General features: G+C 42.4%; 1 protein-coding gene across 3 annotated transcripts in view; it reads right to left on the bottom strand.

The window, feature by feature from the left end:
* The window catches only part of LOC137654469 (carnitine O-acetyltransferase-like), a 44440-nt gene extending 30594 nt beyond the window's left edge, over positions 1 to 13846 (bottom strand). Inside the window, exons 1-4 of one of the 3 annotated variants that reach the window (XM_068388129.1) lie at positions 13659 to 13846; positions 12833 to 12984; positions 9646 to 9781; positions 5849 to 6021 (exon numbers count right to left, since the gene is read on the bottom strand). In XM_068388129.1, the coding sequence (XP_068244230.1) occupies positions 5849 to 6021; positions 9646 to 9781; positions 12833 to 12984; positions 13659 to 13691 (494 nt within the window). In that variant the 5' untranslated portion in view covers positions 13692 to 13846. Of the gene's footprint in view, positions 1 to 5848; positions 6022 to 9645; positions 9782 to 12832; positions 12985 to 13536 lie in introns of all 3 variants that reach the window. The other 2 variants (XM_068388128.1, XM_068388130.1) reach the window with 2 other exon arrangements.

The raw sequence follows: 13846 nt of genomic DNA, 5'->3' as shown, positions 1-13846 counted from the left end.
CAGATACTCCAGATGTTGAGGCAGAAGAAGAGAAGGCTCCAAGCAAAATACCATGAACCCACACTCATGGTAAGCATCCGGAAGCTTGTCCCGGCGCTGAAGAAGGTCGAACCTGAGCCTACCGGAGTTGACCAGCCCTCCAAAAAGCAGAGGAGGCGGAAGCCTGCACCTGAGCGGCCATGAGGAAAGCAGGGAGAGTTCTCTGGGGAAAAAAACCTGCTATGCCACGGCGGGATAGCCACACTGCATCATAAGCAGGAATACTTGCAGTCTAGGCTGAATTCGACGAGCTCCCTGGAAGATGGATGGAATGGAAACTGAAAGTACCCGTCCTTCCGACCCAGGGTTTAAGGAGTCCTGTCGCCTCGTTACCAGTCTGATCGATTCTGCTGTTCTACGCTGGCCGAAGTTTGTTCGACAAACTTGATCAGGGCTGAGAGGTCTACTACGGAACTCCCCTCTCAGATCCTTCCTTACAAGAAAGGATCGACTGAAGAGGCCGGGGGTGAAGCCGTCGATGATCCTATGGAGGACCTTCGCCTAGGGTATGGATCATTCTGCCTAACCGGGCAACTCTTGCCGACGCTATGGCATAGAGGTTCAGAGACACTGAATTCGCTGACAGAGACGGCAGGCGCGATATCCTTGGCTGATCACAGAGATTGTGCGGGAATGGGCATCGGGAAGCTGACATCCGAATGAGTAACCTTAAGCATCCTCCCAGCGAGAAACCTGCAATCCTAGAGTTCGTGAACTCTGCCACTCCTTTTAGGACTACGCCCCCCCCGGGGGAGCCTCCCGTGCCATCTGTTCCTGACATGAGGAAACTGCAATTGGACACCTTGTCCCAGTTGTCGTAGCCGATAACTTAGGCCGACGTGGTTGAAAGAAAAGGGCGCTGGAGCCCTGCAGAGTCTGGAAGAAAGCGCCTTGGAGGAGTGAAAACGGAAGTCGATTTCCTCCGCACAGCCGCTGTCTAAGTCTCTGTCCTTGGGCACAAACAAACTCTTCTCAAGGATGGAAGGGTGTCTGAGGACGTCGACCTCCACAGATGAGACACCCGAAGGAAGCCCTCAGTCAGCGCGTCCAGATGGTACAACATCGAGCTTGTCCGCAAGTTAGATACTTAACGACGAAAGGCCAAGGTGCCTGAGCTCGAGAGGAGGAAAGTACCCATGATCTTCCTGTAGCTTCCTTGAACCAAACCTCGGGCCGTAACCGAGGAGGGAAAGGACCTGGTAAGCCCCTAGAGGAAGGGGGTAAGCAGTCACCCCTTGGCCGATGGCGAAATCTCGAACGGAAAGCCCCCTGCCAAAAATCCTTCCAGGGAATGACGGGGAAGGGCTAACCCAGGTTCTGGAAAGAGGAGTGTTGCTCAGACCTCCCTGAAGTTTCTTCCTATTCTTGCAAGTGCCATGCTCTGCGTTTATGGGGTGAGGCCGTGTTCTGGAAATACGCTTCAGAAGAACTCGCCAGGCTGGCCATGCTGCGAAAACCCCAATGGGAATCGTGGTCGCAATCGCCCTGGAGCTCGCGCGATGGTAATTCAAAGATTTGCGCGTGGGTGAACGTGGAAGCGCCCATGCGCGGTCACGCAGGAACGCAAACGAAGGTGAGCGAAGGAGCGCAGAAGGAGGGCGAGCGTGGTAGGAAGGGCGAGAGCTGGTGGTCGGCGAGCGATAACCCATAGACGAGCAATGGATACTGCAAGAATTAAGCCGACGTTCCTGCGAAGAAACACCGTCGGTTCGAGCGACGGAACACCGTCGGTTCGCGCGACGGAACACCGTCGGTTCGCGCGACGGAACACCGTCGGTTCGCGCGACGGAACACCGTCGGTTCGCGCGACGGAACACCGTCGGTTCGCGCGACGGAACACCGTCGGTTCGCGCGACGGAACACCGTCGGTTCGCGCGACGGAACACCGTCGGTTCGCGCGACGGAACACCGTCGGTTCGCGCGACGGAACACCGTCGGTTCGCGCGACGGAACACCGTCGGTTCGCGCGACGGAACACCGTCGGTTCGCGCGACGGAACACCGTCGGTTCGCGCGACGGAACACCGTCGGTTCGCGCGACGGAACACCGTTGGTTCGCGCGCGGGCGAACATTGGCGAGGGAGGCCAACAGCAACAGCAGCAAAAGAATCCTCCGAAGAGGAATCTCTATGAGTGTACTCTCTTGCGACCTAAAAGGAGCAATCCTCCGAAGAGGCGCTCCTGCAGTTGCCCAGCCCCTTGAGCGAAACTGCAGGTGTGACCGCTCAGCACCAAGAGCATAGTCGCACAAAAAAAAGGCAAGAGAAGAACCCCCCAAAAGGGGAAAAACTCAAGCCTGGACAGGAAAAACTTCCCTCGGAAGGAAAGTTACCCGCCCAAGGAGGCAAGCCTCCTGAGAGTTCTAAAATGAACTGGAGAGCTGTCCGTCGTCACGGGAGTACTTCCAGTAGAAGGAGACACGCCCCTGACAAAAATACAAGGGGGGAGGCAGCAACAGCTGAATCCCCAGGCCTCAACAAGGCAGCTCACACCGTTGCCATATTACAGAAACGAACTAGATCGGTAACTGTAAAAAAATAAAACAAAAATCATTAGTACACATTCATTCCCCCGGGAAGGCTCCGAAGAGGAATCCCGAGGGAAAGGAAACAAGAATTACACAACAGGCATGTGCCCTCACAACCACTTACACTCACGGAAGGAGAGCTGTAACCAAAACAGAATTATAACAATTATAATTATGAAACTATGTAATTATGTAATTTAAAAATGAATGAACACTAAAGAAAGAACAAAAACCCCGAAAGGAATCGTTCTACAAGCTGAAAAAAAAAAAAACTACAATTAGATTCATAAACTAATTGAGACAAACGTATGGCGTAGCAACCCCCCACACGGAAAGGAAGCTACAAGGGCGTAGTAACACGTAGTAAAAGGGTGAACGACCTCAAGAGAGAGAGAGAGAGAAAGACCGAAGTCAAACTCGATTGCCACCCATAAAATTACGCCGTGGTGGCCTAACTGCCGAGGACACCACGTAGATATCGTACACTACACACAAATCTGAAAAGGAAACTTACTGGTTTCTATACTCAAATATATATACAAACATGAAAACATGTTTACATATATATTGAGTAAAAGAAAAGTAAGCGATTAAGTAAAGACAAAACAAACAATGGCTGCCAAGAGAGGACCAAGACAGAGACGTCTGTCACAGTCCGAGCCAAAAGTGAAAGTGAGCATTCATCTGTGTGTGAGGGGGGGGAGGGGTAGCTAGCTACCACTCCCCTACCCCCCCGCTAACTAGTGCGGGGGTAATACACCCTCGTTAAATTCTAATGGCTCGCCATTTCAGCTGCGCTAAAAGGTAAACCCAATGTAAATAGCATGGTTTGTATTTCGGTTACGGAACAAATTGCATTTGAGAAGTCACTGCTCCAACTGCTATTGCATGACAGAGTTCAATAAACTTGTCATCTCCGAAAACTCAGTCACGAATACATCTATGAGTTTGGGAGACCTCAAGCAATGATGTCACCAAAGCGACTCAGAACCTTACTGTGGCAGAGGAAGGACAAGAACAGTTACCCAAGTCTTAACCAGCAGTGCTCATGCTCAGAATTGCACGAGATCAATCACTGGGAACAGGAACTCACTACATCGTACCAAAATTTCGGGTTTGGCTTTTAGTATAGCACTGTTCGTCCCACTAAACCAAGGGTTTTCAACCTTTATGTCCTCACATACCCTTTCAGGTATTCTTTATGTCAGCCATGTAGCCCCATCTGTTGTCTCATTCATTATATATGAAACTACAAAAGAATATAAAACAATAAGAATCAATTACAGAGGGAACAAGTAAAAAGGGCACTCATGGAGCGCAGGCCTCTGCCAAGGCAGCTCAGTTCCCTATATCATACCATCTCAACCTTCATTAAACACCTATTCATTTATTTGAGAAGAAATATCCAATTTTGTCCTCTCTCGTAATAGTGAAGAATCCCTTAAATTGACTAAAACATGCAGAGCAATCTTGGAAGACTGCTCTATCCGTCATCCTGTGCTTTGGGGATGTCATCTCCCTCTTCTTCTTCGGGATGGTATGAGCACTAGGAAGAAACAGGTAACATAATTGGAAGGCAATGATCACCTGAAGAATGATCATAAGTTTCAATCATGGGGCTCACGCAGTTCCTGAGCACTTAGTTCCTGATTATCTGGTTCCCAATTAAATGATTCCCGAATGCAGCAACCAATCATGGTTCTCCACTGCAATACATGGCCGATCCCAATGTAAATGATGATCATAGAGAACAAACACAATGAGACTTGTCTTTTCAGGCGAGTACAAAATTGGAGCATTCCTATGAAGAGGAAAAAACAAAAGGAAAAGCACGAGAAAAACTGAGCTCGTGTATAGTAGATCCTATACAAGCAATGAAAACAATAATAGGTTCCTCTTTCACCTGCATCACATACTGGGAAAGTTGGAAGAAGCAGATGCCAGAGGTTCTGTAACCTGAGAGTCACTGAAGAACTGGTACAAGATGTGCAATTACAAGAGTTTGACAAGCGCAGTTAATACACGAATATCATACTAAAAGTATCCTCAGGGAAGGGAACGTTCTATCTAGATACGCAATCTCTCTCCTCACATAGGAGATGAGAGGGTAATAGGGTTGTCCACCTGAGTAGATATGTTCCCAGTACGTACAATCCTTTCAACAAGTACGTGGGGAGAGATTGTTCATGGGTGTTCTTGCCATTCAGCTGGGAGGAGTACACCTAGATATGAAAGTGATCAGCCAGGGGTGTTCTCATCACTCTTTTGGGGAGGAGAAATCTGATCATGAAGTGACTGGTCACACCAAGACAGCTCGAGTGGTGACAGAATGTCTGGACACTGAGGGTACTGTAATTCGGAACAAATGTGGAAATTGTGCGCTTAGAGGTAATTGTACACGTGGAGGAGTAAATGACTATTGTGTGTGTGTGTGAAAATACACATGGACGTGAATGTTTGTGTAGAGAAAAGCGTGTAGGGAATCATGATCATGGGAATGTGCACGTAACTTCTATTGATCGGAATTCCTGGACTACTACTACTCATTTTTCTTCAGAAGATGCAGCAAGGGAGAACTTGAAGTTCACCTTCTCAGGAATCATGCAGGCCAATGATGAAGCTCTGACAAGGAGAAGCCACAACAACAGCACAGCCAAGTGCATAGCCCTTAGAGCCTTCAGGGATTTGCAGACACAGAAGGAGAGAAGAAAGGTGGCGCCCCTCTCCTTTACACTGTGATGGAGGAACTCATGTACAGACAGAGCACCAGCACCCTTGATATCCAAGGAAAACCAATATCCTTAGGTTCACATTGTTGTCATTCTATGACTACACACACTAGGGATAAAACACCAATGCAAACAAGTATGCTGGATTACAGCAGGAAGTAGAGAAAACTGTAATACTAATCCAGTTATTAGGAAGAGCTGAATGTCCTTGGTTTCTCCCCTTAATATCCCTCAAATGCAACTGTCTGCAAAAACATTTAATTCAAACAGTAAGAAAAAGCAAAATATCAAAACAGCTAGATGAGGGGCACCATGAAGTATGTCTGTACTTTCATGTGGCCTCAGTCAAAGTGAAGGTGATGCTACCTGAGAGGGGAGGGAGGGCTACCTACAAGGGAATGGGGTCTTTCTGGGAGGGTAGGGTCCAGGGCTCACATGCCAGCTACTACTACTACCTTGTTAAAAGTATAAACGGCTGTCTGCAGCTTCACTAAAGTCACATCTTATTAAAGGTTAAATGTTTGTATCATGTAGGCAAAAATTTCTCAACTTACTCATCAACCATCTTCTTGTAATCCAGAGCTCCAACAATCATCTTGGCTGCAAAACTAAGCTGATCATCAAGTGTTTTGAACTCTTGTAAAGGGAAGACTAAGCCTGGAGAGGACCAAACTACAACTGGCCATCGATAATCTAAATAAGCAGTGTTCATCCACCAGTCATACAACTGAAAAAGAAAAGTAAGGGTCATTATATATTTCCTTCAATGAGAAAATAAGACCTAACAAAAATATTCAACTATATGTCATAATAAACTCCTACATAAAAATACTTTTAATAATTTGAAGTTCCAATCAATTAAAGTTCAATCATGGTATGTACTTAAATGGTTACAGGAAAATCTATGTATGCAAGACAAAATACAAACAATATAATTTTTTTTCCTTACTACACTAAATTCTTCTTTTAAAACCAAAATGTCCCATTAACAAAAAAATTTGAAAAAAGTTTCATAAACTGCATATAAAACTAATATAAAAAGAACTAATATAAAAGTGCTTGAAAAAAGGATAAATATATAATACATAAAAATTTGAGTTAACAGAAATGTCACAATTTGAGTTAACAGGAATGTCATAACAATAGTAAGACTGGATATCAATGAAAAAATAGAATATTTTAGATTAAAACTGCTATTTCAATACTCGCCCAACATTCATTACGCTATAAGCTTTGACAAAGTAAAATATTAAAGGATCAGTAGTGGGCTTGTATGACTTGTCCTCCCATACAATGCATATACATAGGTCACCATGTTAGAAAACTCAAAATTACTGTTCCTTTCTCATGGTGCTTATTGTTGAGCGCAGTAGCGGGTGGTGCTCAGTACATACCAGTCCCCAAGAGGTGAAGGACCTTGTTGCCAATTGCATATATGCGACTGAACATCTTCGTGCTCGTAAAAGCACTTCCCAGCATGTGGATTGGCCACACAGGGAAAGAACAGATGATCCTATTTCCTACTGAGCAAGAGCAAGCGATCATGTCAAGTGACTAGGGAGTTACAAGAACCTTCATAAATTGACCGATCACAAGGCTGATGTAACGGTGATCGATCACATAGAAACTGATCACAAGCTGACTAAAGGTCATATTCCCGATCATATTTACGCAAGGGAATATCTCATTGATCGCAAAAGAGAGGAGACCAATTGTTCTCAGTTTGGCATTAGACCGACCACAGACTGAAGGAGCTTAAGTTCCTATGCCACATACCAAAACACCTTTCCACTCTATGTCGGTTATCAGTACAGAACCATCTCTCTTGACAGTGTATGTGCTCAGTCTGGTATGAGACTGAGCACTGGCAAAGCAGGAATCATAACTCCTGTTCCATGTGCCATGACACCTTCCCTGTCTGGGTTGGACTTGGTACTATACTGTCTATCTTATAAGTAATGTGTTGAGACTGGTCGGAGTCTATCGCAACTCCTGTCGATAGATCTTCCAGAACTTCATCAATGATTTCTTCTTAAAAGTAACAGCATTTGGAGGATCTGACAAAGACAAGGCAGAGAAGGAACAAAAACTGGAAGAGGCCACAGGGGCCCCTTCAAAAGCAGAAGAGACCCCACCAGCATATGCCACGTCCTTCACTGCCTCCACAGGTGTATCAGCAGTCATGAAGACATTACAGTGAAGCATAGAAGTTCAAAACCTTCTCTTGTCAACGGAGCACCTACAATGCCCAGAGAAGGCCAACTTTGTAAGGTGAAGCCTGTCATTATCATTGTACATCCTCACAAAATAAGTGGATGACTTAACAGAGTCAAGGCCTTGCAAATAGCACAAGGATGATTAAGGTTACTGTATTTGCAAGTTTGTGCATAAACCTGCCACACTTCTCACATATCCATTTAATTTTAATTTAATTTATCCAGGTTTACCTGGGCACAACCACATGCTTACACACTTATCCATTTAATCTCGAAAGAGAAAGAAAAAAATTAAAAGCCCAAATTTTAGAGGCAACAAGAATATGTATAAACTGTACTGCCTGCGACTGAAGTTAAAAGAGCAAGTCTTGCGGACTAATTGCTGGTTGGAGCTGCCACACCACCTGCCAGTAGTTATAACTACCTTGCTAAATCTTACCAGCCATTCCAGCTTCACTGATTTTATACTCACATTGAAGGAAACTGGTTTGTATTGTGTAGGAACAAATGAATGATTTACCTCAATCTTCTGATATATCTACTACTGAATTCCCTTTAGATATATTAACTTGTTCTTTGAATCTTCCCAGATGTTTCCGCTCTACTTCTGGGCTACAGGGACAAGATATTTAACATAAAATCTTTAACCCTTTTACCCCCAGGCTATTTGGAACTTTCCAACCTTTAACCCCCAGGGATTATTTTTTTTCAAGCACATTTCGCATAATATTTTTTTTTAAATTGCTCTAACAGCCTTAATTTTCATCATAGAAAGGCCAGGTTGGTCTCATTCTCTTGGAAAATGTCTGAAGTTTCTCAAAAAATTATCAAAAATATGCAAAAGAAAATTTTTATAGCCTTTTTTTGCAAGGACGTACCGGTACGTCCATGGGGGTAAGGGGATGGCTTTTGTGAAACGTACCAGTACGTCCTTTGGGGGTAAAAGGGTTAAAAGGATGTTTGCACCTAGTTACTCAGATATCTCAAACTGGGTGGCCACTTATACATAGTGACCACCATAATTTGTCCCCGCCTCACTACTGTCAGTATGATTATACTAGCATTCATACCTATTCCAATCCCTTTCAAACAAAGCAGATGCCCTCCTTAAAGTCAATTCTCTTATATAGTATGGGTGAGTGAGTGCATGCACTTAAAAAGGAGTTCATAGAGTGCAAGACTTCCCTTGAATATGATCCAGATGAAATAAAAAGGTCAAAGACAAAATATAAAAGTAAATCACTCCTTTTACTCATGCCAAGGAACTAATTTAACAACACAAAAAATGTAAGATAATAAAAAACTGAAAAAACAATACCAATAATAAAACAAGATAAAGTGAAAAGAAAATTACGATAAATTCTTATAATTCCTTAGCAATAAAATCAATGAAAATTTATAAAACTTAATAAGCTGTAGTGGGAGGTTGAATCTATAGTAATTCATCATCATCATCACCTACGCCTATTGACGCAAAGGGCCTCGGTTAGATTTCGCCAGTCTCTATCTTGAGCTTTTAATTCAATACTTCTCCACTCATCACTATAGTAATTACAGCTTCATTAACATTTAAAAAATAAATCAAACGTGAATGATTTATTAGTAAGTATTATGGCACTGCATAAGTGGATGGTTTGGGTGGATGGATGGAGTGAAGGAAGCTCTGGGTGATAGGAGGATAGATGTGAGCGAGACAAGAGAGCGTGCTAGAAATAGGAATGAATGGCGAGCAATTGTGATGCAGTTCCGGTACGCCCTGCTGCTGCCTCCGATGCCTTAGATGACCGCGGAGGTAGCAACAGTAGGGGATTCAGCATTATGAAGCTTCATCTGTGGTGGATAATGTGGGAGGGTGGGCTGTGACACCCTAGCAGTACCAGCTAAACTCGGTTGAGTCCCTTGTTAGGCTGGGAGGAACGTAGAGAGTAGAGGTCCCCTCTTTGTTTTTGTTTCTTTGTTGATGTCGGCTACCCCCCAAAATTGGGGGAAGTGCCATGGTATATGTATGTATGTATAAGTAAATCATAAGTTTATCTATTGTATGAACAAAAATACTGTCCAGTACACTATTATCCAGTTTGAGACTATACCACAGTAGAAACTTAACAACAAACAAATTAACAACTAAGTATTACCCAATTATCTTTTGTCTTGGCTCTTTCTAACAATGATTGCTGTAATTTAGGGCCAACTCCATCGGAAGACTTAAATTTCTTTACAAGTTCCTCTGTTAATCTAAACTCCTCATCTGTTACTAGAGGTTTTACCGTTCTGAAAAAAAAAATTGACATTAGGCCATACTAAAATTGTTTCATAATAAAAAAATTGCTATAAGAACTGTAGTACAGTATTAGAATAATTAAACAAAATAGAAGTGTACTTACATGACCTTAAAACATAAAAAATTCTAAGTAATTTGTATTTTTCCTAACTGTACAAACCTAGGTCCCTTAAAAGGATTATGACTCCATCAAAGCTTGAATGGCCATTAAACTTTAATAAGGTAGTTATAACTTCCAGCAGATAGCGAGGAAGCCACGCTCACCTCTTTTGACATTCAGGCCTAGAACCTGCAATGCAGTCGAGGCGGAAGTGTAACTTCAAGGTTTCAGGTTTGTATAGTAAGGAAAAATTCAAATTACTTTACTTTTAAGATTTGTGATTTTCTCCTACATAAATACAAACCATCACCATTTAATGAACTCTTCCTTAAAGGCCGCTCATGAATAGCAGAGGCAAGAGACAGTGACATTGCCCTAGCATGCAGGACATTGCCCTAGAGAGTGACCATTAATCATATGATCATCACTCAAACCCCATATCCACCCAACCTAGGACCAGGGAGGGCCAAGTAATGGCTGCTGAAGACTCCGCAGGTACACCTATAGGCTCCCACAAACCACCCATCCTTAGCTCTCAAGGATGGTAAGGTTGCACACACACACTAAAGGAAATAACGAGTTTGAGCGGGACTCGAAACCACGTATAGTGATCACCAGGCAGAGATGCTACCAATAAGGGATGAGGTCCCTATGAACCAAATTACAGGTGGTTCAACTTTCCCAGGAATTGTCAGAGCACCTGGTCTTGTATAGGAGGAAAGGTGATGACTCCTGCCAAACTCCCAATGGTTTGTGTATAGGATGGTTAGGCCTCAACCAAGTAAAATAGGTACTTGGGCACAGGAAAACCAATCTCCTCATATGGGATATGATGTCCTTATACATTTGTATTACATTCTATCCATCTTCCCCTATTGTCTGGGAGGATGGGGAAGATACTTTCTTACAGCTCCTACTGTAAAGAAAGGTTGCTTGGCTATGAAGCCAGATTGCAATTGATGTACAGTATACAGTAGTACAGCACATAGTGGCCATAACTGCTGCACCACCAAAAAAAAAAAAAAAGATTAGAAGGGCAGTCATTTTACCTTTCATTCTAGGCTTATGCCAAAACCACTTTCTTAGACAAGATGCATCTTGTCTAGTAAGAGACAGCTTGGTAAACTGCCGTGGACGATCCTCTGAGATTATTATTATTATTATTATTACTAGCCAAGCTACAACCCTAGTTGGAAAACCAAGATGCTATAACCCCAAGGGCTCCAACAGGGAAAAATAGCACAGTGGGGAAAGGCAATAAGGAAATAAATAAACATTATAAGAAAAAAATAACAATTAAAATAAAATATCTTAAAAACAGTACTAACATCAAAACATATATATACTTCATATATCAACTATATAAAAAGGCTTATGTCAGCTCTATCCATAAAGACAGTTACATCATGGAGTTTTGGTGTCTCTAAAGATGGAGTTGGCGGAGAAGATTTGGTCAATTAGGCAGTTTTCTTGGAGCCTCATTGAACAGCGTCAGATAGTCTAGGTAGTATTCTGCATGCGGCCACTTAAGGGTAACCATCATAATGTTCAAGGTTTGAGGCAGTCCAAACTGTTGATTACCCATCAGATCAGGATGAAAAGTGGAATAGCATAAACAATAAGCCTTCCCACGAGCGTCAAAGGGTATCCTCTAATGCTACTGCCTAATGTGGTATTGGCAACCCGTAAATTGGGGGCTTATTGTTTAGATTCCTTTCCACATGAGGATGAAGAAAACATTCGGACTCAAAGACTTGCCCCTGACGACTCATAGTCAATCATTTTTAGCGAGGCAGATTTGCACCGACTCGCAAGGGTGCCCCTTTTAGCTCAGAATAGTTTCCTAATAGCTGATTGGTCGGAAGAATTTTTTTTCCGAATACCATCATTCTTTTCAAATGATTGCCAAGTAATGTGAATCTAAATTTATTTACTAACCTAAATTTCCCCCTCTGATATAGGTTTTGTCAACAAACAATGCTAATGAATAAATATATTGTAAAGTATTGTAATTGTAAATCTAGATTTAATAACAACACCTGACAAAGTCAACGACAGAAGCTTGTTTTCAAATGCACGGTGCATAAATTTGTAACTTTTCACATATTTTAACATAAATTGGGATAAATTACACTAAGCATTAGAAAAACATATAAACTTTCTTTGAATAACAGAATCTACAAAAAACGTAGAAGGATCAGAAGCCTGAGTTCCAAGAGAAGAAAGTATAGAACCAGCAGATTTCTTCGACTTCATGGACCCTAAACGGAAGAATCTTGATTGGTTTTCTTCTACCTCTTTTTGCCTATAGGTGGCTGACCAGTCCCTACCTTTCTCACAAGGGGAAGACTGCATACAGTCATGCCCCCTTGCAACCAGGACATAAAGAATGGGGATCCACATTTGGCTTGCTCATAAAGCTCAGTAATGTCATCCAGGAATTCTAGGACAAGACGGCATGCCTACTAGGGATTTCTCCTTGAACAGGCAAATACACAGGCAGTCTCCCGAGAGAAAAAAAAAGAATAAGCCAAGTTTGTTAATCAAGAGTACATCTGTACTACTTGGTAGTTACAGTCAAAGCGAAGTGAATTCTCAGTGAGTTAGTAGGGGGGGGGGGGAAGGGCTTCTCCCACTACCCACCAGTAACTACCAACACCCCATTTTAATTAAAAAAAAGTTTCCATCTTTGCTGAAATCATACTACCTATAAAGGACAAAGGTTTGTATCCATGTACGAACAAATTTCATACTGAAGCTGAGCATCTTTATCACAGCATTTTGTCTTTTAGGAGTGGCCAATTACTTGAAAACCTAAAAAAATACAACAGTGCTAAAATAAAGTTTACATCGGTGTTAAAATAAAGTTAATAAAACATGTTTAACTTATGGGCCAGCAACTATAAAAGTTGAGGCTTAATATTGTAAAATGTTATATTACTTCAGATATTTATTCAGCGTGTCTTCCAAGGGAGGAACAGGAAGACGGGGTAAACTCTCTTGGTCATCACGAAAATATCTTGATTGAACCACCATGGTCCCAGTGGCACTGTTGGCTCTTAAGATACAATTCTTGGTACCATGCAAAAGCCCCTGCAAAGGATTAAAAAAAAAAGTAAGATGAAGTATAAATTAGCAAGTAAATCAGATAAATTGCTCCATGACAATTGCAAATTTAACAGCGATACAATATCAGGTGAAAAAGTTAAGCCACTCCAAATTGTCAATAACCTTCAGAACTATCCTAGGGACTTAGCCTGTATTAAGCCTACTATTCTTGATAACACTGGCCTAAGTTCACCATAGATAACCACTGATGGGCTGAGACAACGGTAGTAAAGTATGTAAGGACACAGGTCCTACGCTAGGTTAGGTGGGGAACCTTACGTTATGTGGCGTTCACGTGCTTGATTTCCTATTAAACTGTGGTTTTTCAGCCATAACTTGAAATTTTACATCTGTTCCATTAAAACCATCTAAAAAAAACTCCATAATAATAATATTTGATTAGCCAAAGCCTAGCCTTCAGGGACACCTGAGAGCCTAGACTAATATACTTACACCCTTATCAAGGTTACTTTTCTACCTGAATCAAGCTAAACTAAGCTATTGTCAAGAATAATCACAGTCATTCAGATAACCCACGTGAAATTGATTTATGCATAACCTTAGCTTTCCCCCAAGGTCATAATGTCTAAGCCTAACAACAAGACTTTCAACGAAAACTAAAAATATGACTTAGATTTTACAATGGCACAATGCCTAACCTGGCGGAGCAGCAGGGTCGCTGACAGTGCCATCTCGCCTTAGTGTGGTAATCGCTTTTTTCTAGTAATTGGACTTCGTCTTATCAGGCCTTATCAATTACATTAATAGAAACGGTTTCTATCAGATGATTCCAAAGTACACGGTTCCTCCCAAGTTTGATCGGACGGTACGAAAGCGACGTCTTCAG

The sequence above is a fragment of the Palaemon carinicauda genome, chromosome 15, assembly GCF_036898095.1.
Source record: "Palaemon carinicauda isolate YSFRI2023 chromosome 15, ASM3689809v2, whole genome shotgun sequence".
Taxonomy (NCBI): domain Eukaryota; kingdom Metazoa; phylum Arthropoda; class Malacostraca; order Decapoda; family Palaemonidae; genus Palaemon; species Palaemon carinicauda.
Note: the sequence above shows the minus strand (reverse complement) of the source record. Positions and strands in the feature narration are given on the sequence as shown.